The sequence below is a fragment of the Ranitomeya imitator genome, chromosome 3 (genome assembly GCF_032444005.1).
Source record: "Ranitomeya imitator isolate aRanImi1 chromosome 3, aRanImi1.pri, whole genome shotgun sequence".
NCBI lineage: Eukaryota > Metazoa > Chordata > Amphibia > Anura > Dendrobatidae > Ranitomeya > Ranitomeya imitator.
Window position 1 is genome coordinate 703,208,201 of NC_091284.1, and position 26,141 is coordinate 703,234,341.

The 26,141-nt window shown below is 46.4% G+C and overlaps 1 protein-coding gene across 2 annotated transcripts in view; it reads right to left on the reverse strand.

The window, feature by feature from the left end:
- Positions 1-26,141, reverse strand: part of METTL1 (methyltransferase 1, tRNA methylguanosine) — a 67,279-nt gene that overhangs the window by 6,360 nt on the left and 34,778 nt on the right. Inside the window, exons 1-5 of one of the 2 annotated variants that reach the window (XM_069758604.1) lie at positions 24,936-25,404; positions 24,075-24,241; positions 12,119-12,303; positions 9,502-9,615; positions 1,049-1,150 (exon numbers count right to left, since the gene is read on the reverse strand). In XM_069758604.1, the coding sequence (XP_069614705.1) occupies positions 1,049-1,150; positions 9,502-9,615; positions 12,119-12,303; positions 24,075-24,241; positions 24,936-25,063 (696 nt within the window). In that variant the 5' untranslated portion in view covers positions 25,064-25,404. Of the gene's footprint in view, positions 1-1,048; positions 1,151-9,501; positions 9,616-12,118; positions 12,304-24,074; positions 24,242-24,935; positions 25,405-26,141 lie in introns of those variants that run through there. The other variant, XM_069758605.1, reaches the window with a different exon arrangement.

Below are 26,141 nucleotides of genomic sequence, written 5' to 3' on the forward strand. Positions count from 1 at the left end.
GCTATGGGGAAATAATGATCTATTTTTATTTTTGAAATTCACCGGTAAATGCTGCATTTCCACCCTAGGCTTATACTCGAGTCAATAAGTTTTCCCAGTTTTTTGAGGCAAAATTAGGGGGGTTCGGCTTATACTCGGGTCGGCTTATACTCGAGTATATACGGTATCTCATTTTCTGTCGGCTAGCACTCAGACCAATGTTATTTAATGGAGAAATGCATCTGTCCGAGGGTGAAAAAAAATAAAATTGCTGAATCCTGCAATTTCACATTGGAATTGGAAGCCACTCGCCAATTGAAGTCAATGGAAATCATTGGACTGCACTCAGATGTCATCTGAGTGCAGTGTTGATTACCGCGTACTGACACAATGGAAAAATGTTGCTCTCCATCTGCTCCTCACAATGTGCTATAGTTGTCTCACCTGAGAGTGAATCGATCACACTGTGCTGACCCTCAGAGCATAATCAGAGTGTTAATAGCATTATCGACCAAATTCACTTGGATGAAAGAATCTACGGTCATGTGACCCTGGACTGAAAATGATCATTTGTAAGCCTATTAATGAGAAAAAGCGCCAGGGAAAGCAGCAGGTAAAGAGGCGACTCGCGTGGCTCCTGGCTGCCGGCCATGGATTAGTGACGTGGCTGCTGGACCAGGGTCCTGTGAATCAATTCACTCATCTGCATTCACTAGAACAGACATGGAAATGTTCAGGTTTACAGATTCCCAATCATATACGATACATGGCTGCTGACTGCATGGATGAAACAGGCATGGTCTCAAGAGGACAGACCCTCATATGCCCCATTAGGGCACAAGAGCATCATGAAGGGAAATGCTGACGTCAGAAGTCACCTGTACGTGCTTGCACGTGCCGGCCACTGGTAGAATAGAGTGTAAAAACTTATGAAAAATACATGGGGACAGACAGACCACAAACCATAAAAGAGAAACTAATCCTTTGTTTTACAAGATAAAAATAGAGCAATAAATGCCGCATGTGACTGATTACATTACATAGCCGACGGTACGGGACGTCATCTCACCAGTTTTTCTTTAGAAACTCTCTCAAAAAGAGGATGTTCTGTGAAGTGCGTCACCATCCACTCGTGAACTTCTTCTACATCTGTAATTGTATACACCAGCCCCTGCAACACACCGACAACACTGACTCATGACCGCTGTCACGTAAAGCACATCCCCTACACCTGAGCACGTGACACCACGTCTAGTACTGGATGCGGTAACGTCTGTAGTCTGCGCACACGTAGCCACATGTTACCACATCAGTCATACCAGATGATCGTCTGGAGCAGAAAATCCCGAAATGTTGCTGACATTTCAAAAGACCCTAGAACCACTTTTAACCCTTTCACACCATGTGAAGTGAACTTCAGACTTATCAAGAGGAAGTGTTTGAAGTGGGCTCAGGAAGCTCAGTGGGGAGGCAGCGCAGGGACAGCGCAGCGCACAAGGGAGGCAGCACAGGGACAGCATTGCACACAAGGGAGGCAGCGAAGGGACAGCGCAGCGCACAAGGGAGGTAGCGCAGGGACAGCGCTGCGCGCAAGGACAGCGCTGCGCACAAGGGAGGCAGCGCAGTGCTAAAGGGAGGCAGCGCAGGGACAGCACAGCCCATGAAACTGATCACTGATGACGCTTTGTTTTAGGGAAGAAGCAAGGGCTTTGAAGGTGACCGCAGCCTCTGTCCCCTGATGACACTTCATTTGCGTATCCCAGCATGTACTGGGATAACAGGATTTTTGGTTGCTTACCGTAAAATCTGTTTCTCGGAGCCTTCATTGGGGGGACACAGGAACCATGGGTGTATGCTGCTGCCACTAGGAGGCTGACACTATGCACAAAAAAAGTTAGCTCCTCCTCTGCAGTGTACACCCCACCGACTGGCATTATACTCTTCAGTTAGGCTAGGGTCACATTGCGTTAGTGCAACCCGTTTAGCGCTAGCGGGTTGCGCTAACGCAATGTTTTTAATGTGGCTGCGTCCCGGGGTCGCGGTAACGTCCCCGCTCTCGCAGATCCCCAGGAAACACCGGCGCGTCGCTAGCGCGTGCCGAACATGGCACGCGCTAGTGCTGCGCGTTCCCATTGCCGTGAATGGGCGCGCTAACGGACGCGTTGCACGGCGTTAATTTCGCCGTGCAACGCTGTCCGTTAGCACTTTCCCATTAACGCAATGGGAACCCAGCCTTAGTGAGAAAGCAGTAGGAGAAAAACAATAAGGATGAAATAATGTAACCACAAACATGAGAACTGTAAACATGAGAACAGTCATAGAACAGAGAAATTGAATAATATGGGAGGGAGCTGTGTCCCCCAATGAAGGCTCCGAGAAACAGATTTTACGGTAAGCAACCACAAATCCTGTTTTCTCTATCGCCTCATTGGGGGACACAGGAACCATGGGATGACCCAAAGCAGTCCCTGGGGTGGGAAAAAACAGACTTCCATCAGGTCAGAGGACTCACCACTGCCGCCTACAAGATCCTTCTGCCTAGGCTGGCGTCCGCTGAAGCGTAGGTATGGACCTTGTAAAATTTGGCCAATGTGTGGATGGAAGACCAGGTTGCCGCTTTGCAAAGCTGTAGGGCGGAAGCCCTGTGGTGCACCGCTCAGGAGGCACCAACTGCCCGGGTAGAGTGAGCCTTAATCCCAGGAGGGGGCACTCTGTTCTTGGCCCGGTAAGCCTCCAAAATTGCCGTTCTGAGCCAGCGAGCAATAGTCGCCTTGGAAATCGGCAGGCCTCTACGCGTGCCATCAAGAATGACGGAAAGAGAATCTGTCTTCTGGAAAGAGGCTGTTCTAGCCAGGTATATCCTCACCGCCCTGACGAGGTCCATTTTGTTCAACGATCGCTCCAGAGGATAGGTCGGATCTGGACAAGAGGACGGTAGAACGATGTCCTCGTTGAGGTGGAAGGTGGGAAACCACCTTAGGGATGAAGGAAGGCGGAGGCCTCAGGACCACCTTGTCCTGGTGGATAACCAAGAGAGGAGGTCGGCAAGAAAAAGGCCGCCAAACTCGGAAACGCGTCGGATGGTGGTGATGGTCACAAGAAAGGCCACCTTCCAAAATAGAACTGACAGGGAAACCTCCCTGAGAGGCTCAAAGGGGGAATCCCTCAGAACCTCCAGCACAAGATTCAAATCCCATGAATCCACAGGAGCCCTGTACGGAGGGACAGCATGGGTTACTCCTTGAAGGAAGGTCTTGACCTGTGGCCGAGAAGATAGCGTCTTCTGAAAAAGGATGGAGAGCGCAGAAACCTGGCCCTATAGGGAACTAAGAGCAAGGCCCAAATCCAGACCTGCCTGAAGGAAGGCCAAAATGGAAGAAAGTGAGAAGGACATAGGAGAAACGTGGTTGGACTTGCACCAACAGAAGTAAGCCTTCCCGATACAATAGTAGATCCTGGAAGACGAAGGCTTCCTAGCCTCATAATGAGAATCACCTGATCCAAAAGGCCGGATGCTCTAAGAACTGCGGTCTCAACAGCCACGCTGTTAAACTGAGCAACCGAGAATTCGGGTGGCAGATCGGACCCTGGGACAGCAGATTGGGTCTGTCTGGAGCCACAAGAGGGCATCCGCGAGAGGATTGACGATCTCTGCAAACCAAGATCTCGGGGGCCAAACCGGGGCGATTAGAATGACCGGCACCCCTTTCACCTTGATCTTCAACAGCTTGGGAAACAAGGGCAGGGGTGGAAACAGATAGGGGAGCACGAACTACGACCAAGGAATGGCCAGAGCGTCGACGCCCACTGCGAGAGGATCGCAGGACCTGGAGACAAACCGAGGGACCTTCCTGTTGATTCAGGACGCTGTGAGGTCCACATCCGGAGTCCCCCATTAAAGACAAATCTGATGGAAGACCTCCTGATGCAAGGACCATTCCCCTGCCTCGAGGCCCTCGCGGCTGAGGAAGTCGGCGGCTCAATTGACCACGCCGGGGATATGCACCACTGATATCACCGGGACCGTTGCCTCTGCCCAAAGGAGGATCTTGGATACCTCGGTCGAGGCCAGAGAACTCAGAGCCCCCCCCGGTGGTTGACATATGCCACTGCTGTGGCATTTTCCATCTGGATTCGAATTGGCAGACCCTTGAGAATCCTTTCCCAGTAAAGAGACAGAAAGATGGCCCGAAACTCGAGGACATTGATCGGCAGAGAAGACTCCTACGCCGACCAATGGCCCTGAACAGTCAGGTGATGAAACAGCACCCCAGCCGAGCAGACTGGCGTCAGTCATCACAACCTGCCAGAGAACTGGAAGGAAGAACCTGCCCTGGGAGATGATGGGTAACGTCAGTCACCAGTTGAGGGACCGTTTGACCTGGGGGTAAAGACAAATCGGACGATCCAGGGAAAAAAACAGACCTGTCCCACTGTGATAAAATGGCCTGCTGAAGAGGTCTAGAGTGAAATTGGGTGAAGGGAATCTATTCCCATGTTGCAACCATTCTCCATAGATCCTTCATGGCCGATCGGAAGGAGGGAAGCCGAGGACCTTGGGATCTCTTGTCTTCGGGAAGGAAGACTTTGGTTTGACGGGTGTCGAAGAGCATGCCCAGAAAAACGAGGCGCTGAGAAGGAACAAGACAGGAATTCTTCCTGTTGACAAGCCACCCGAAACGGGCTAGAGTGTTGAGGAAGATGGACAGGCTTTCGTGAGCCTGAGAAAAGGACGGAGCCTTGATGAGGATGTTGTCGAGGTACGGAAAAAAAGTACTAGGTCCTTGACCCTCAAGATGGCTATCAGCACTGCCATGATCTTCATGAAAACCCTGGGAGCGGTTGCAAGACTGAAAATGCTCCTGAAGTACTGCAAAGCGCAGGAATCGGTGATGTCCCGGGAATATCGGGACATGGAGGTAGAGGTCCTGGATGTCTATGCAGCACAAAAATTCCTAAGCCTCCATGGAAGCAATTACTGAACGAAGGGATTCCATCCTGAAGTGTCTCAGACGAACTATCTTGTTCAGCAATTTGAGATCTAGGATGGGACGAACTTTGCCGTCTTCTTTCGGTACCACAAAAAGATTTGAATAGAAACCTGTGAACCGTTCTATTTCTGGAACGGGAACGACTACCCCAGATTTGAGGAGAGAAGTGATGGCTGCAAAGAAAACCCAAGGTGGATCTTCCAAGGTAGATCCTCCAGGTCTAGGACTGGGAGTAGCGAGAACGCCAAGATGGAGTAGGTCTCAAGGATACCCTCTTCTTTTCTTGACGTGCCTGTGCTGTTGGGAAAAGGAATATGAGGCCCCCCGAAATGCCGAAAGGACCGAAATTGCCGCTTAGGAGGAGGGTGGCGAGGTTTAGGCTGGGGAAGTAGGGAACTTGTGCCCCCGGTGGCGTCATTAATGATTTGGTCCAGCTTAGAATCAAAGAGACATGAACCCTGAAAAGGCAGGCTGGTAAGGGACTATTTAGAAGACAAACCCGCCTGCCAGGCCTTGAGCCAAACGGTCCGACAGATGGCAACAGCATTGCTGGACACCTGAGCCGCAAAAGATGCGGCATCCAGGAAAGCGGAGACCAAGTATTCACCCGCATGAGAAATCTGGTTGGCAAGCTCCGCCAGCTGTCCAGGTGGAGCCCCGTCCAGGATGCCCCGACGGAGGTGTTTGACCTATTTAGATATGGATTTTGAAACCCAAGTGGAAGCAAAGGCCAGGCAAAAGTAGACGTAGCCGTTGCGAAGGCTGACTTTGCAAAGGATTCTATTACTCTATCGTTAGAATATTTCAGAGATGCTCCGCCAGACAGCAGAAGGACCGTGTTGGTGGACAGCCTGGAAACTGGAGGATCCACCGAGGGAGAAGCAGTCCAATTAGTGGTGAGCTCCAGAGAAAAGGGATATAAAACGCCACGGTGCTTTCCTCTCTGAAAGCGTCTGGTTGGATTCTCTTTTTCTCTGGTCAGGATCTCCTTGAATTCAGGATGAGGAGCGAAGACCTTGGAAGGTGGCTTCGACCGTCTAAACGAAACCGCCTGATCCGCGGGTTCCGTAGAGGAATCTTTGATGCCACAGGTCTGGTTGATTGCTCCAATGAGGCTCTGAACTATATCCCTCATGTTAGAGATTTGGTCAGAATGCAGCTCCAAAACGTCCCTCTGAAGGTGCGTCCGAGAACACCTCACTTGACTCGGGGGAGATGACCGGGAAGAAACAGCCCTCTGAGATGGACCATGAGGCGAGATGGAACGGGAACCGGGAAGAAACAAACCGCTGAGATGGACCGTGAGGCGAGATGGAACGGGAAGAGGAGTCGGACCGGCGCTCCTGTCTGGACCCTTTACAGCCTATCTTGGCAGGCTCAGACGGGGCTTCCTGTGACCCGCTGGCTACCGCGGAGGTCTGCAAGGGCAACTTATCAAGAACGGACACGGGGGTCTGGGATACCCTGGTGAGATTTGCCACAGATTGAGACAGAGGAAGCCCACTCTGGGATAGGGGCCTCACTCTCACTCGGGGCAGAGGGGGGCTCCTGAGCGGTGGGTACAGTAGGATCACTGCAGTCCTGACAGGTGGGAGAGGATTGACCTGAGGGGAACCTGCCCTTACAAGGAGAGCACAAAAAGTGTCTAACTAAAGCAGAGGAAGAGTATCCGTCTGCAGTGCAGAGCTACTCACGGCAGATGTCCTGTGGATAGCTTCGGCAGTAGAGGCTGGAGGAGGTCGTCAGGGAAAGCAGGTCCTGTAGGAGGAATCACCGCTGGGTCCACACGCTGGGAATAGTGACTGTAGATGAAGTAGTGCAAAAGACGCGCGCTGCTGAAAAGGAGGGCACAAAGGTGCAAAGACCTGCTCTCTTAAGTCCGCAGCATGAGCCAAGAGGGGAAAAATAGGATGCCGAAAGCAGCCGGCGCTGAAGCTGCACGAATAAGGGCACAAAGATGGTGCTGGCCGCAGTCTGTGCCTCAAGCGCCGGCTGCTTTCGGCATCCTATTTTTCCAGGAGGAGTGGGCGGGGCTAAGCGCTGGAGAGAAGAGGGGAAAACGGGCGGGAGAAAAGCCCGCTGGAAAAGAGAGGATGGGGGCGGAGCCATAACGCCGCACTAGGCCCTGACAGAAGCCGGGGTCTAAATTAGCCCCCGGTGGCCGGCGGGAAGGGAAGCCACGGCGTGGAGGCACTGCAAGGCTAGCCCACCCGAAGGAGAGGGCGGGGGGCAGAGGCACAGCGCCGGACTAGGCCCCGACGGAAGTGGGGGCCTGGTGACCGTCGTGGCAGGAGAGACGGCGCGGAGACCTTACAAGGCCTCGGTGCTCCCGCCGCAATGAACCCCCTCCATGGAGGACCCATCCTGAGAAAGGGGAACTATCCGCACAAGGGAAGCTGAAGAGAGATCCAGGGTGAGGTAAGAGCCCTGGACCCCCAAACTGTGAGACACAGTGCCTTCCCCATACAAACCCATCCCTCCCCCGAGTCTCACTCTTAGAAGGATTTAGGTTACTAGCTGACAGGGGAGAAAATACTCACCTTTCTTCATCTGTATACTTACCTCCTCATCCAGAATGTAAGAGACGCCCTGAAGACAAAACCTGTTAAAGGACCCCCTCGTCTCCTCAAACCGACAGGCTATGGTGGGCGGGAAACTGAGGCAGGACCGGGTCCGGATCACCTGAACACGCTTCTGTGTTAGGGGTCTTGGTCCTGCCGGCCAGACATGAGGATACGGGGTGTCAGTACACGCTGTACTCAGTCTCTTTGTGGGAGTACAGGTGTGACTGTTCACACTGTATCCCTCCGAGATACCTGAAAAGGAACAACGCACATTGAGGTAGATAAGGGTCTAATTAAAGACCCGTGTCCACCTCCTACTGACACTAAGCTAAACTGAAGTTCATAATGCCAGTCGGTGGGGTGTACACTGCAGAAGAGAAGCTAACTTTTTTTGTGCATAGTGTCAGCCTCCTAGTGGCAGCAGCATACACCCATGGTTCCGGTGTCCCGCAATGAGGCGATGGAGAAATTCAAACGAATCATCAGACCAGAAATAGAAATGAAAAAAAAAACAACACACTAGCTATTGGATAGTGTAGTTCGGGAAAGGTAGGGAATTTTTAAAACAAATACCGTATTTTTCAGACTATAAGACTATAAGACGCACCTCTTCCCCAAAAAATTTGGGAGGAAAATAACGGGTGTGTCTCTTAGTGCGAACACAGGCTTTCCGAGGGTTTACGGCAGACGTGTGGCGATGCTGCAGTGGTGGGCGGTGTGGGGTGCACCTGAGCAGGGTTCCTTTCTTCAGGATGCCAGTGGCAGAAATGTGGCGGCGCCGTGGCCCGGAGGCCGAGCGTGCGCAGATTGAAATCTCTGTGCCTATTTTCCTGAAGTAGACAGTCTGATTTCAATCTGCGCATGCGCGGCCTCCTGCGGCCCATGACTTCAGGAAGATGGCCACAGGGAAACTGGTGATGCACTCTGCTCACAATGGACACCGGGCCGCAGCGCCGCCACATTTCTGTCACCAGCATCCTGAAGGGACTCTGCTCAGGTGCACGCCGCATCGACCACCACCGCAGAATCGCCACACCTCTGCCGCCGCCGGCATCCCAAGGGTAGGACCCTGCTTCAGAGCTCTGCCTCACCGCTGACACGAGACCCACAGCATCGCACTCTAGGACTACAGCCGGCTTCCTGAGGAAGAGACCCTACCTTCTGTGATCCCGCTGCACCACCGCCAGCTGTCAAGTAAGACACCTTAAATTTGGACAATAAGACGGACCCCCAGCTTATAAAATCTTTTTTCTGCTATTTTCCACCCCAAAATTTGTGGTGCCTCTTATAGTCCGAAAAATACGGTATATTACAAAATAGCTTAGATTATGGGACTAATTAGATAAGGAGTTAGGAGCAAAAATAATTTGCCATTCGACCACCCCTTTAAAAGATTAACACGTCAATTTTAATAAATCGTGAACGGCATAAAAACACTAACCAAAAACAAGAACAGAATTGCATTGTCTTTACACTGAGATGCTTTTTTTTTTTTTTCGCTTTTCAATAGAGTATATGGTAATCAGCTGTGAGTACATCACAAAAATATGTGGGCTTATGAAGGAACTAGAAATACATTTTTTGGCTCATTGAAAACAGGAAGAAAAAAACACGAGTGGCAAAACTGCGACTGGAGGAGATAAAAAAAAAAATGTAAAAAAAATACAAAATCACTGTTTTCAACTCAAACACACTGAAAAGAACACAATTAAAAAATGCTTATATACATTGGGGAAAACCAGTCAAATAGGAAAGGCTATATTTACAATGTACAGAAACTGCATCCTCATGCCTCACTCAGCAATAAATTCTGAAGAAGGACCTAAAACTACAACTGATTTTCACACTCATCCTAAAATTAAAGAAAAGGGAACCAAATCAAACCTGTGAGTCAAAACATTAGATGTCTGGATGTTTCTCTAGTTCTGGGTTTACATACAAGCCCCTCCGTCCTGTGTGTGACTTACCCCAACGCGTAGCACATAAGCATATTCTGCCAGCAGCGTGGAGCTGATGATCCTCCACTTATGTTTTGTCTTCTTAAAATGAGGGTCCGGAAATAAGAAAAACATCTTACTGAGCTAGAAGAAAAGAAAAGTACAGGAAATAAAGATTTAGATGGTAAATTCTGAACTTAAGCTGCCTTAACACTTTGGATGGTGGCCATGGCAGAACTTACCGTATATACTTGAGTATAAGCCGACCCCCCTAATTTTGCAACAAAAAAACTGGGAAAACTTATTGACTCAAGTATAAGCCTAGGGTGGGAAATGCAGCAGCTACCGGTAAATGTCAAAAATAAAAATAGATACCAATAAAAGTAAAATTAATTGAGACATCAGTAGGTTAAGTGTTTTTGAATATCCATATTGAATCAGGAGCCCCATATAATGCTCCATACAGATCATTATGGCCCCATAAGATGCTCCATATACAAATATGCCCCATATAATGCTCCATGCAGTTCTTTATGGCCCCATATAATGCTGCTGCACTAAAAAAAAAAAAAAAAAAAAAAAAAAAAAAGACATACTCACCTCTCGTTGCTGCTCCTCAGCGTCCCGTCTCTCCGCACTGACTGTTCAGGCAGAGGGCGGCGCGCACACTAATACGTCATCGCGCCCTCTGACCTGAACAGTCACTGCAGAGGACGCGGAAGATGAGGCGGCGGTGGATGCGGAAAGGTGAATATGACATACTCACCTGCTCCCGGCGCTCCTGACGCGGTCCCCGCATGTCCGACATCTCCGGGAGCGGCAGCTTCTTCCTGTAGTGAGCGGTCACGTGGCACCGCTCATTACAGTAATGAATATGCGGCTCCAACAATATGGGAGTGGAGTCCATATTCATAAATTTAATGAGCGGTACCATGTGACCGCTGAACAGGGGAAGAAGCTGCCGTGCCCGAAGACCGTGGGACATGCGGGGACCGCGCGTCAGGAGCGCCGGGAGCAGGTGAGTATTTGACAGGCGTCGCTCCCCCTCACCCGCCAACCCCCCCGCCTTCCATGACTCGAGTATAAGCCGAGAGGGGCACATTCAGCCCATTTTTTTGGGCTGAAAATCTCGGCTTATATTTCAGTATATAGGATAGTTGGGAGAATTCCTTCTACACCAGATTAACAGAATAATGTGGGTCAGTGGAGAGAACCCCATTGATTGCTGAGGGTTTCAGAGTAGCTTTTCCGCTCTCCTCCTCCGCTTTCATTGGCACATGCTATCGAGGCTCTGCCAAGTAAAGCAGAGAAGGAGAGAGGAAAATCTTCTATAGTGTGTGCTCAATAAGGGGCTGTGATGTGCAGGGAAAGACTGCCCACAGCCGAGTCATTCAGGAGGAGTGGCAGTCTGCAGTGGACTGGGTCACGCCTCGTTGCGAGAAAAGCTGACAAGTGCCTCTAACAGCTGCGGGTGGAATCGCTATTAACTAGTTAAATGCCGCTGTCAATCTCTGACAACAGCATTTAACTCGCACTTCCAGGAAGCGAGCTGGCAATCCCACCCATCGGGGACCTCGTCACGGGATCATGGGTCACCGATGGGTTGGCATGACAACCAGAGGTCTCCAGCAGACCTTTATGGTTGTCATAGCCGGATTGCTATGAGCGTCACTCGGTGGTCGGCGCTCATAGCAAATGATCTGATCATCACCTGTGTGTAGCAGAGGCGATCGGACAACTGCAGCTTCTAGTCTCCCATGAAGACTATTTAAGCAGGCAAAAAAGTAAAAAAAAAAAAAAGTTTTAAAAATATTAAAAAAATATGTAAAAGTTCAAATCACCCCCCTTTCGCCCCATTCAAAATAAAATAATAAAGAAAAAAATACACGTATTTGGTATTGCCGCGTTCAGAATCGCCAGATCAATTAAGCTATAAAAAGAATTAATCCAATAGGTAATCGATGTAGCGGAAAAAAAAAGTAAACCCCAGAATTAAATATTTTTTTTTGGTCACCGCAACATTGCATTAAAATGCAATAATGGGCGATCACAATATTGTTTCCTCACCAAATTAGTATCACTAAAAACCTCAGCTCGGCACGCAAAAAATAAGCCCTCACCCAACCCCAGATCCCGAAAAATGGAGACGCTACGGGTATCGGAAAATGACACAATTTATTTTATTTTTTTTAAACAAACTCTGGATTTTTTTTTCACCACTTAAATAATAACCATAATGGCTGGTCAGTTTTAGCATTTGGTGAACATGGTAGGGGAAAAAAAAAAAAAAATCCAAAAACCAGTTGTGGAATTGCACTTTTTTTTGGCAATTTCACCGCACTTGGAATTATTTTTTCATTTTTGAGTACATAGTATGGTAAAACTAATGGTGTTGTTCAAAAGTACAACTCGTCCCACAAAAAACGAGCCCTCACATGGCCATATTGACCGAAAAATACAAAAAGTTATGGCTCTGGGAAGAAGGGGAGTGAAAACCAGAAATGTAAAAAAAAAAGAAAAAGGGCTCCATCATGAAGGGGTTAAGCGGCGCATCCCAATGCTTTTGTCCATGTAGTATACTTAGTCATTTTTGAAGCTCAGTAGCAAGGTTTCATCATACTAAAATAGGCTATGATATAGAACCTACCTGTGCTTTCCTGAAGAAGTTGGGCAGGTATTTCATAGCGTTACTCCTAATACAGGCAATATTTTGGTACTGGCCAGGATGGCAAGCTCTTAAGGACTTGATCCTGTCTTGTACATAGTCTGATACTTTGACACGTATCTCCAATCCAAGCATGAGTGTATTTGGAAACAATGGAGACAACGCAACTGCAAATCAAGCAGAGATATAGAAATCCAGCATTAATGAGATTATGATTCAGTTATCCACAGAAAACACATTAAAGGCCAACTCCTTGAGAGTTAAACACGCTTCAAGGGGTCCAGGTATGTGTGGGTCGGCATGTGTTGGTTGTGATCCAGAATTTATTTCTCCTTCCCTCAAGGAAACAGAAGGATAACTATAGACAGAAATGTTTAAGTATTTTTTGTTAATTCCTTTTTTATTTAGTAACTTTTTGCATATTTGTGTGTCATTTTATTTTTATCTTTTACCTTTTCTTGTAAGCATTGTACTTTTTATATTAAAGTTTAACATTTTAATACGTTTGATCATTAAATGCTCTAAAGGATCCAAAGCCTTTCAGAGACTGCGTGGCCTTTTTTGATTGTCAGACAGAAGCATATTTCAGGGACTCATCACCCCAGGTGTTTGAGGAGTGGTAGCAGAGGAGTGGTAGCAGAGTGTTGTGAAGCCGAGGTGTGTAAACTGTGTGGAGGTGTGATATATGCTCACTTTATAACCTATAACAGTTTGAGCGATGGATTGACAGAAGAAATTAACCCTTGCAGATGCACCCCATGTCACACTGGTAACACCTCCTTTCATTTAAATTAATCTCTGGAGGCAGATTCTCAGGGAGATCAGTGTCCGGCCCATAGATCTTAACAGCTCATTTACACATTAAGAAAAACTTTGATTTCTTTGGAATAAGACGTCGGATCACAGATATCAAGGTATTATTTTATTCAGCTTCCTATGACCTACAAGACCATAGACGGTTGATCCTACTAAGGCTAGTTTCACATTTGCGGTTAAGTCCGCAGCGTATCGTCCGTAACCGCAAATGCATGCAAAAACGCATGCAAACGTCTGATAACGCAGTTTTTTTTTATCGGCATCAGCTTACACATGATGGTAAAAAAAAAAAAACGCAGCGTTTGCATGCGTTTTTACATGTGCTTGCACTTTTTATGCGCATGCGTTTGAGGTTTCCAGGAGGGTGTGTCTTTAATGGGCATGTCTAAATCAGTTCCTGAACATGCGCAGTCCGAAGTACACAAGCGCATCAAATGCATGCATACGCAAAGACATGTGTACGCATGCGTTCCCATAGACAGTAATGTGTTTTTTTGCCGCATTCCTTGCGCTAACAACCGAATACGTTTCTAGGTGGCAAATTGACGCCTCTAAAGTTACTACATGTAGCGTTTACCGCGCCAAGCCGCAGACGACGAAACGACACATGCGTCGTCAAACGCGGCAAAACGCAGACACCTGCGTCCCTAATGTTAAAGATAGGAATACACGACGCATGTGGAAATTGCGGCACAAATGCTGCGGACACAACCGCAAATGTGAAACCAGCCTAACAGATTCACTTTAAATAACATGTTAATACATTGTGACATATTCCACTAGGTGCTGGAATAGTTTTGCAGGCATAACGACCATGAGAATAGAATAGCTTTTTAAAGCTGCTGCAAATCAGATGGAACTACTGTCCTGTTCTAAACGGACCATTCTACCTCTTTCCAAAAAGGCTTTATAGGATAAACCCTTTCCCGATATAAAATTTAATAGTACATCTTATGTCAAGTTCCCATCTATGGAGCGGACTCGAGCTGAACCTACATTAAGCCCAGCAAATTACATACAGAGGGGAAAAATAAATATGTGATACACTGTCGATTTTGCAATTTTTCCCACCTACAAAGAATGGAAAGGTCTGTAATTTTTATCATAGGTACACTTCAACTGTGAGAGACAAAATCTATAAAAAAAAGAAAATCATATTGTATGATTTTTTACATAATTTGAATTTTATTGCATGAAATAAGTATTTGATAAAAAATTAAAACAGAACCTAATATTTGGTACAGAAACCTTTGTTTGCAATTACAGAGATCAGATGTTTCCAGTATTTCTTGACCAAGTTTGCCCACACTGCAGCTGGGATATTGTCCCACTCCTCCATACAGATGTTCTCCAGATCTTTCAGGTTTCGGGGCTGTCGCTGGGCAACACTTGAGTTTCAGTTCCCTCCAAAGATTTTCTATTGGGTTCAGGTCTTGACACTGGCTGCGCCACTACGGGATCTTGAAATGCTTCTTACCTCCACTCATTCGCTCTGGCTGTGTTTTTTGGGTCATTTTCATGCGGGAAAACCCAGACACAAGCCATCTTCAATTCTCTTAATGAGGGAAAGAGGTTGTTGGCTAAAATCTCGTGCTACTTGACCCCATCCATCCTCCCTTCAATACTGTGCAGTCATCCTGTCCCCTTTGCAGAAAAGCATCTCCAAAGTATGAGGTTTACCCCACCATGCTTCACGGTTGAGACAGTGCTCTTGGGGTTGTACTCATACTTTTCCTCCAAACATAGCAAGTGGAGCGGATACCAAAAAGTTCTATTTTGGTCTCATCTGACCACATGACCTTCTCCCATACCTCCTCTGGGTCATTAAGATGATCATTGGTGATCTTCAAACAGGCCTAGACATGTCCTGGAGTGTGCAGGGACACCTTGCGCACCCTGCAGGATATTAATCCATGATGGTGTAATGTTTGAGACTGTGGTCCCAGCTCTCTTCGGGTCATTGACCAGGTCCTCCCGTGTAGTTCTGGGATGATTCCTGACCTTTCTCAGAATCATCCTTACCCAACAAGGAGAGATTTTGCATGGAGCCCCCGACCCATGTTGCCTTCTCACCCAGCTACTTGCCTATTGTCCTGTAGCCCATCCCAGCTTTGAGCAGGTCTAAAATTTTGTCCCTGGTGTCCTTAGACAGCTCTTTGGTCTTGGACATGGTCGAGAGGTTGGAGTGTGATTGATTGTGTGGACAGGTGTCTTTTATAGATGTAACAAGCTCAAACAGGTGCAATTAATACGAGTAATGAGTGCAAAGCAGGAGCGCTTCTTGGGCTATGTTTCCACGGTCACGAAACCTTCAGGATTTGCTGCGGATTGGACGCTGCATACAGCCGCAGCGTCCAAATTTTACAGCATAGTGGAGGGGATTTTATGAAATCCCATTTCCACTATGCATGCAGGGCCTGCGTAACCGGACATGTGGCGCGTCTTTATAGACCGCAGCATGTCTATTTATCTTGCGGAGACGCTCCGTCTCCGCAAGATAAATAAAACAGTCTATGACTATGATGCGGTGATTCCAAGTGTGTTCAATGAACACATGCTGAATCACCGCGCGTAAAAAAAGGGGGCAGCGTTTTGGGCGGAGCAGGGTATCCGCTGCATCCAAAGCGCAGGGAATCCTGAACGTGGAGACATAGCCTTAGGCCGGAATCACACATATGCGAGATACAGCCGAGTCTCGCAGGTGAAAACCCAGCTCTGGCGCCAGCACTCAAGAGCGGAGCGTGCAGCCGCACAGCAATACATGGAGCTGCATGCTCTGCTCCCAAGTACCGGCGTCAGAGCTGGGTTTTCACCTGCGAGACTCGGCCGTATCTCGCGTATGTGTGATCCTGGCCTTAAAGAGAAACTAACAAATCTGTGAGAGCCAAAATTCTTGCTGGTTGGTAGGTGATCAAATACTTGTTTCATGCAATAAAACGCAATACAATTATTTAAAACTCATACAATGTGATTTCCGTTTTTTTATTTTTAGATTCTGTCTCACAGTGGAAGTGTACCTACGATAAAAATTACAGACCTCTTCATTCTCTGTAGGTGGGAAAACTTGCAAAATCAGCAATGTATTAACCCCTTAAGCCCCGAGGGTGGTTTGCAAATTTTTACATTTCTGACCACTGTCCCTTTATGAGGTTATAACTCTGGAACGCTTCAACGGATCCCGGTGATTCTGACATTGTTTTCTCATGACATATTGTACTTCATGATAGTGGTAACATTTATTTGATATTACCTGCGTTTATTTGTGAAAAAAAACGGAAATTTGGCGAAAATTTAGAAAATGTCGTAATTTTCCAACTTTAAATTTTTATGGTCTTAAATCACAGAGTTATGTCACACAAAATACTTAATAAGTAACATTTCCCACATGTCTACTTTACATCAGCACAATTTTGGAAACATTTTCTTTTTTGTTAGGGAGTTATAAGGGTTAAGAGTTGACCAGCAATTTCTAATTTTTACAACACCTTTTTTTTTTTTTTTTTTTTTTTTTTTAGGGGCCACATCACATTTGAAGTCATTTTGAGGGGTCTAACTCTATATAATAGAAAATAACCAAGTGTGACACCATTCTAAAAACTGCACCCCTCAATGTGCTCAAAACCACATTCAAGCAGTTTATTAACCCTTCTGGTGCTTCACAGGAATTTTTGGAATGTTTAAAAAAAAAAAATGAACATTTAATTTTTTTTCACAAAAAATTTACTTCAGCTCCAATCTGTTTTTATTTTACCAAGGGTAACAGGAGAAAAATGGACCCTAAAAGTTGTTGTACAGTTTGTCCTGAGTACCCCGATACCCCATATGTGGGGGTAAACCACTGTATGGACGCATGGCAGAGCTCGGAAGGGACTTTTCAATGCAAAATTGGCTGGAATTGAGAGGGATGCCATGTTGCTTTTGGAGAGCCACTGATGTGCCTAAACATTGAAACCCCCCCACAAGTGACACCATTTTGGAAAGTAGACCCCCTAAGGAACTTATCTAGATGTGTGGTGAGCACGTTGACCCAAAAAATGATTCACAGAAGCTTATAATGTAGAGCCGTAAAAATAAAAAATCATATTTTTTCACAAAAATGAACTTTTCGCCCCCAATTTTTTATTTTCCCAAGGGTACTAGAAGAAATTGTACCGCAAAAGTTGTTGTGCAATTTGTTCTGAGTACGCTGATACCCCATATGTGGGGGTAGACCACTGTTTGGGTGCATGGCAGAGCTCGGAAGGGAAGGAGCGCCGTTTGACTTTTCAATGCAAAATTGGCTGGAATTAAGAGGGACGCCATGTTGCATTTGAAGAACCCCTGATGTGCCTAAACATTGAAACCCCCCCAAGTGACACCATTTTGGAAAGTAGACCCCCTAAGGATCTTATCTAGATGTGTTGTGAGAGCTTTGAACCCCCAAGTGTTTCACTACAGTTTATGATGCCGTGAAAATAAAAATTCTTTTTTTTTTTCCACAAAAATTATTTTTTAGCCCCCAGTTTTGTATTTTCCCAAGGGTAACAGGAGAAATTGGACCCAAAAAGTTGTTGTCTAATTTGTCCTGAGTACACTGATACCCCATATGTGGGGGGGAACCACCGTTTGGGCGCATGGCAGAGCTCGGAAGGAAAGGAGCGCAATTTGGAATGCAGATTTAGATGGATTGGTCTGCAGGCATCACGTTGCATTTGCAGAGCCCCTGATGTACCTAAACAGTGGAAACCCCTCCAGAAGTGACCCCATATTGGAACCAAGACCCCCCAAGGAACTTATCTAGATGTGTTGTGAGAACTTTGAACCCCCAAGTATTTCACTACAGTTTATAACGCAGAGTCGTGAAAATAAAATCATTTTTTCCTACAAAAATAGTTCTTTAGCCCCCCAAATTTTTATTTTCCCAAGGTTAGCAAGAGAAATTGGACCCCGAAAGTTGTCAAATTTGTCCCGAGTACGCCGATACCCCATATGTTGGGGTAAACACCTGTTTGGGCTCACGGGAGAGCTCGGAAGGGAAGGAGCACTGTTTTACTTTTTCAACGCAGAATTGGCTGGAATTGAGATCGGACGCCATGTCGCGTTTAGTGAGCCCTGATGTGCCTAAACAGTGGAAACCCCCAAATTATAACTGAAACCCTAATCCAAACACACCCCTAACCCTAATCCCAACAGTAACCCTAACCACACCTCTAACCCAGACACACCCCTAACCCTAATCCCAACCACACCCCTAACCCCAACCGTAAATGTAATCCAAACCCTAGCCCGAATGGGAAAATGGAAATGCATTTTTTTTAAAATTTTTTAAAATTTTTCCCTAACGAAGGGGGTGATGAAGGGGGGGGATTGATTTACTTTTATAGCTGGTTTTTTAGCGGATTTTTACGATTGGCAGCCGTCACACACTAAGAGACGCTTTTTATTGCAAAAAATATTTTTTGGCGTTACCACATTTTGAGACCTATAATTTTTCCATATTTTGGTCCACTGAGTCATGTGAGGTCTTGTTTTTTGCGGGACGAGTTGACGTTTTTATTGGTAACATTTTCAGGCACATGACATTTTTTGATCACTTTTTATTCCGGTTTTTGTGAGGCAGTATGACCAGAAACCAGCTATTCATGAATTTCTTTTTTTTTTTTTTTTTTCTTCTTTTGGGGGGGGTTATTCTTTGGGTCAGTACGATTACAGCGGTCCCTCATTTAAATCATTTTTTTATGTTATGGCGCTTTTATACGATAAAAACTATTTTACAGAAAAAAATAATTATTTTTGCATCGCTTTATTCTGAGGACTACAACTTTTTTATTTTTTTGCTGATGATGCTGTATGGCGGCTCGTTTTTTGCGGGACAAGATGACGTTTTCATCAGTACCATGGTTATTTATATCCGGATTTTTGATCGCGTGCTATTCCACTTTTTGTTCGGCGGTAAGAGAATAAAGCATTGTTTTTTGCATCTTTTTTTTTTTTACGGTGTTCATTGAAGGGGTTAACTAGTGGGACAGTTTTATAGGTCGGGTCATTACGGACGCGGCGATACTAAATATGTGTACTTTTATTGTTTTTTTTGTTTAAATACAGGAGTGTATTTATTGGAACAATATTTTTTTTTTTTATTTATTCAGGAATTTTTTTTTTTACTTTTCCCCAGGGGGGGACATCACAGTAAGTGACAGATCGCTGATCTGACACTTTGCTATGCACTGTGTCAGATCAGCGATTTGACGTGCACATAGGGAGGCTTCCCGGCGCCTGCTCTGAGCATGCGTTGTGAAGTCACCTCTCTGCAGGACCCGGATGCAGCCCCACGGCCATTTTGGATCCGGAGCCTGTAGGGAGAGGAAGGTAGGAGTCCCGCAGAGCAACACGATCACATCGCGCTGCTCCGAGGGTCTCAGGGAAGCCCGCAGGGAGCCCCCTCCCTGCGCGATGCTTCCCTATACCGCCGGAACACTGCGATCATGTTTGATCGCAGTATGCCAGGGGTTAATGTGTCGGGAGCGGTCCGTGACCGCTCCTGGCACATAGTGCCGGATGTTAGCTGCGATAGTCCGCTGACACCCGGCCGCGCTTCCCCCGTGAGCGCAGCTGATCGCGCTGGACGTACTATCCTGTCACTGGGAATTAAGTCTCAGGTCACCTTGACGGGATAGTACGTCCAATGGGATTAAATACTTATTTTCCCCATATTAGCCGGCATCCGCCTGTAACAGCAGTGACCGGAGCACGCTGTTTAAACATTTAAAATGGTCCGAATTATCATATTAGTCCTCCTATGAAACACAAATACAAGCAGGTTAATATTCCCCTGTAAGGACGATAAGAAAAAAAATTAAATGGAACCCGTCAATTTTTTGCCTTATAAATGAAGCCCATCACCTTTAGGCTGCCATCACACTAGCAGTATTTGGTCAGTATTTTACATCAGTATTTCTCAGCCAAAACCAGGAGTGGGTGATAAATGCAGAAGTGGTGCATATGTTTCTATTATACTTTTCCTCTATTTGTTCCACTCCTGGTTTTGGCTTGCAAATACTGATGTAAAATACTGACCAAATACTGCTAGTGTGACGGCAGCCTTAAAGTCATGTAAGTTGGGTTCCTACAACTCCTTTAATTCCTCCGAGGTGCGTACTTCCAAAAAAGTGCTTTATTCATGTCCAGCAGTGCATGCAAACTGTGTGGTCCGATCTGATGGGCGAATCCAGATCACTATCGGGGTCTCTTCAAACACTTCTCCTATCTGGATGGAAGTGGATGATGTCTGCTACGTCATCCACATAGTGCATGAAGTCTCACACCTGCGCAGATGAGTCAGAGCAGCAGCGCAAAGTCATGTAATCAGCAGGCTTTACTTGTAGGTCACCAGCTTCCGGACTGTTCACTAGGGCAGAATGAGGCACACCAGCGCAGGCGCGAGACAACAAGCACTTTATGGATGATGTTGGAGACATCATCCACTTCCATCGAGTGGCGTTTTGAAGGCACTGGGGCAAAACTGAATGCGATCTGGATCCACACATCGGACCAGACACCATCCTGTGGTGGTTCTTCGAAGGGGAGAGAAAAGCAAAAGCACAAAAATGAGAATTTGTCTGGGTGGCAAGTTAAGATCTGGGGACTGAACGCTTCCATTTTATATCAAAGATACTTAGAGGGGGTTTTCCCACAAACAAAAGTTCATTTTATTCACTAGATCTTGAAATAGTAATAATTTCCACTATTGGATAAGATTTAAAAAAAAAAATCATGATCTGATTATACATCTTATACAAAAGAGTATACAGATATTACAGCACGGGATGTCAACTGATTCTGTCTGAGACAAAACATAAAAACATGAAGGGAAAGACTTTATCTCACAGAAAGCAGCAGCTGTGATCCTGTACTGTCCTGTCTGTATCCTCTTCTGCTTCCTCCTCTGCCCAGGAGCTGTGGTATGATCAGACCAGGTTCCTGCACGGTCAGACACGGCCATTACACAGTACACAGCAGGGGCACGTTTATAAGATTAGCTCAGCACAGGGACATTTTTTTATTAATCACTTCCTACTGCAAAGAATGTCCTTTGAGGAACGGTCAGAAGTTCTGGGAATGTTTATATTGCAGAAGAAAACAGAGGAGTCTTAATAGTCTACAAATATTTGAAGGGCTGTACACTGTAGAGGGATCATCCTTATTCTCATTTCACGGGAAGCAGCGGAATGAAACTGAACGGGAGAAGATACACATTAGATATTAGAAAAAACTTTTTCAGAATGAGGGTGATCAATGAGTGGAACAGACTGCCACGAGAGGTGGCGAGTTCTCCTTCAATGGAAGTCTTCAGAGGCCGGACAGACATCTGTCTGAGATGGTTTAGTGAATCCTGCATTGAGCAGGGGGTTGGAAACGATGACCCTGGAGGTCCCTTCCAAATTTAATATTCTATGATTCTATAGTGCACCATATTTTCATATCGACATCTACTGAATAAAATGAACTTTTGTTTGTGGGAAAATCCCTTTAAGAGTTGACTGGGGCAGATCTACAAGAAATGTCACAAACTGGTGTGTGGGAAGGCTGGCACTTTATGATGGCATTATCTTTAAAGTGACTGTCAGTAGGTTTTTGCTATGTAATCTGAAGGCAGCAGGAGATAGAGGCCGAAACACAATTCAGGGATGTCACTTGTCAAAATGCTGTAGTTTACTAACTGTGAAGGATTTATCACTAAGAGATTAACATTGCTGGACTACATAATTCCTGCAACGCCCCGTGATAAGCAGCCCACTGTCTATGGACATTGTACATAGAGCCTGGTGTGAGGGGGCAGCACTGCTGTGGGCAGGGTTAGCTTTCTCAGCTCCGCTTCATTCTAAATATACAAACTGAGTCAGAAGGACTGCACCCAGTAATCTAAGTGATACCTGGTGGGATTCAGCTTCTCTCTGCCTACATTATGTTGGTCTCAGATGTGGAAGCAAAAATCTGCTGCCAGATTCCATTTAAATTCACAAAGCCCATCATATGACCCATAAAATCACCAATAGATTTCTGAAATGAAAAGTTAGGAAAGGTCTCTGCATACCTCTAGCTATGTAAGGTAGTGGCAGATGGAGTGGCTGCTGCTTGTGACAGTAATAAGTCACCCGAGAGGAGGAAATGAGGACAATGTGCTGTTACTGTCACGCACAGTCTAGGACAGACTAAGTTCAACACAAAGGGAACCCAACACTAGGGAAGGGAAGAGTGGAGACTCCTAGGCAGATCCAACGTCACCATATCTGCCCTAAGCATCCCTATATAGGTTCCGTACCTATCGCCGAGCAGGATACCTAACCCCTGCCTTACCCTGGTGATAAGACCTGCATAGGTAAGGACAGGATAACACTAGTCAATCCCCACTACCACTAAAGACAGATGGGATACACAAACAAAGGTGAACACTTGAGAAGACTCAGATGTAATACAGACGTCCTCCAAACACCACAGAGGAAGATAGCCGACTGCTATAGCTCCAAGCCTCAATAGGGAAATGGAAGTTGAAATATCACCGGCAACTCCCAGCAGCAAGCTCGGAGTTATAAACACCCAGGTCCAGGTGTGTCAAATAGAGGCGGTGCAGGGCTGCCCCTGGGTCCTAGAGTCAGAAGGACAAGAAAGAAGTCTGCAAAGCAAGCGGCTGAGACCTTCTGCATAAGATGCAGCGCGACGGTGTGCAGCCTCTGACACAGGCATGACAGTTGCCTGCAAACTCGTGCACTTGTTTATCCCCACTCATGGGTTAATGCCTGCATCTGGCAGCACATCATAGAGCCTTACTGGAGTGCATGGAATACTTACATTTGTCTCTATAGGTAGCAGCTAGTGATGAACGAGTGCACCCATTGCTCGAGTATTTGTTAGTGTTCGGAGATTTAGTTTTCATCACGGCAGCGGAATGATTTACATCTGTTAGCCAGGCTGAGTACATGTGGGGGTTGCCCGGTTGCTAGGGAATCCCCACATGTAATCAAGCTGGCTATCAGCTGTAAATCATTCAGCTGCCATGATGAAAACTAAATCTCTGAGCAGTTACAAATACTCGGAGGTCACCCGAGCGTGCTCTGGAAAACCCGAGCAACGAATATACTCGCTCATCACTAGTAGCAGCCATTCTCCCATCACAAGAGTCGCCTGTAGAAAATGATGGCATCAGTCCACTATGCCAATTGCTTTCCCCAATGACAACGCTCCTTATCCAACTGCACTGTGCTAATGGCGTCAGGAGATAAGTCATGGAAATATCAGTCAGTTCTGCTGACCTAATCTACTTCATTAAAGGGGTTGTCCACTACGCGTACAGATTCTTCTCATCCCATATGTTTGCCCCCAGTAAAATACTAACACTCAGGCCACGTGCACACGTTCAGTATTTGGTCAGTATTTTACCTCAGTATTTGTAAGCCAAAACAGGAGAGGAACAATTAGAGGAAAAGTATTATAGAAACATATGCACCACTTCTGCATTTATCACCCACTCCTGGTTTTGCCTTACAAATACTGATGTAATGTTACATCACGTGATCCCTGCGGCGAATCAGCGCTGGCTTCACTCACACAGCCTTCAGATAAATCACAAACATTTGGAAATCTGTCACCAGGTTTTGGCCATCTAATCTGAGCGCAGCATAATGTAGAGCCAGAGACCCTGATTTCAGCGATGCATCACTTACTGGGCTGCTTGTTGTAGTTTTGTTCAATCACTACTTTATCAGCAGGAGTTTGTCATTAGAGGACTAGTAAGCCTGCTGCCATGTAGTCCTCCATATTCATGAGCTCTGTATGACCCCCGCCACCACCACTGATTGGCAGCTTAATACCTATGCCCAGTATACACAGAAAGCAGCCAATCGGTGGTGTGGGGGGGGATGTACAGAGCTCAGCATTCAGAGAACGGCTAGATCTGCAATAGAGAAAACAGGGATTTTATCAAAATTATAAAAAGAAGCACAGTAAGGGACACATCGCTGGAATCAGGGTCTCTGCCTCTCCATCATGCTGCTCTCAGCTAGGATAGCAAAAACCTGGTGACGGATTCTCTTTACATTACTAAGGATTTCACAAAATGGTAAAGGTAACTAAATTATAACCGTACCTAGTAATCCACCATACCCACAGCCAATATCGGCAAATTCAACAGCATATTGTTGCTCCTTCACCTCCGCCAAGTCCTTAACATCATCATGAGAACTGTCTAAGGATGGAGGCTTGAAATACTCGGGATAATATTGCGACCAATCCATTTCTTCAGGTCTAACAGGACTGTAAGATAAAGGGGGAAAAAAAAAAAACTGTGAGCATCATTATAGACAGGGGTGGTGTCCTCCTGCTACGGCCGCCCTGCGTTTCTCGTGAAGGTCACGGGCCGAGCTTTATAGGAGACCGTGATTTCCACTATACACTGTGTCACATTGTATGAACACCCAAGCGATCACTAAAAATACAGAAATGTGATATTTCTGCGGCAGTATATCTATACAAATACAACATTAACTTGTACGGTAAATGCTGCAAAGTGGAAAAAAAGGCAAGATGCCAGAGTTCTGACTTTTCGGTCACCGCACTAAAAAAAATTCAATATAAAGAAATCAAACAGTTGTAGGTATCCCAGAATGGTATTAATATAATGGGCAGCTCTCTTCGGAAATAAAAAAAACCATAACATTCCGGGGCTCAGAAAACGGAGACTTATTTTTCGTCTTTTTAACAAACTTCCGAGGTTTTTTCATGACTTAAAAAGGAAACAAACTGTGTAAGTTCGGTCTGAGCGGTAACGGTGCTGAGCTGGAGCATCGGGGACAGAGCATTAGTCCCATACACAGAATAACAAAGCCCAAAACACGGGAGGGTCTGAGGTGGGGCTCATGTCACCCACCACACGGCCCCCATAGGTGGCAGGTCAGGACCCCTCTGTGTAGGGTGCTCACTACTTCTATGGCCTCCACAGAGCACTTACTACTGGAAGGTGTGATCAGCCATGGGGTTGGAGTGGGCTCTCTGCCGGTAATAGCGCTTCTGGGGGAGGGACACGGTCCTGCCCGACTCTGTCGCCGTGGAACATGGCTGCACCTGGGTCTCCGACATGGCTCCGCACTACCTCCTCCGCACTATCTCTTCCGCACTACCTCCTCCGCACTATCTCTTCCGCACTACCTCCTCCGCACTATCTCTTCCGCACTACCTCCTCCGCACTATCTCTTCCGCACTACCTCCTCCGCACTATCTCTTCCGCACTACCTCCTCCGCACTATCTCTTCCGCACTACCTCCTCCGCACTATCTCTTCCGCACTACCTCCTCCGCACTATCTCTTCCGCACTACCTCCTCCGCACTATCTCTTCCGCACTATCCTCTCCGCACTATCCCCTCCGCACTATCCCCTCCGCACTATCCCCGCTCTCAGCCTCCTGCACAATGTGCTGCCCGCACTCACTTCCTGCTCGGCGCAGAGATGACGTCAGGCTCACCACGTGACCGATAGTACGGGCCATCCCAATGCGGCCATCTTTGATGTTGGCAATGGACAGTAGTAAGAATGGTGAGATCAATAGCTGGGCACCATGGAAATAGCAGTAATAGGCATGTAGAAAGATTATGATATATGCGGTCATTAAACAAGAAGATATAAAGATTTTGCTTGTTTCTAGAATACTAAACTATCACAACAAAATAAACTGTCAACAAGTCCACGGCATACACTTGTAGGAAAATTAAAAAAAAGTGTATTGAGAAATCTTTTTGTCGGCTGCACTTATTTATAGGGTTATTCCCATACAGGCTAGGAGACAACTTTGTGATCAGCATGGGTCTGATCATTCTGACTGCCACCGATCCTGAGAAAGGGGCTCAGAAGTCTCCGGAAGTCCCATCCACAATGAATGCAAGCGCAGCAACCGCTCTGTACCAACTGAGGAGTGAGGCCACCATTCTCAGGGTCAGTGAGGGTCCGACTGCTTTTCTGATGATACACATTGGCCCTGATTCTGGAAAGCATGTTCTCCACAGTTATGGCATAAATTGCTTTGAAAACTTTGGGCGTTTTTATGCCAGTTCTTGGGCGAAGCTGGGGTGGATGCGCGATACCACAGTTTGTCTAATTCATGATGAGCTGTGGCGTTCCTTCAGAAATCTTACTCCACTCTCTAACTGGAGTAAGATTTAT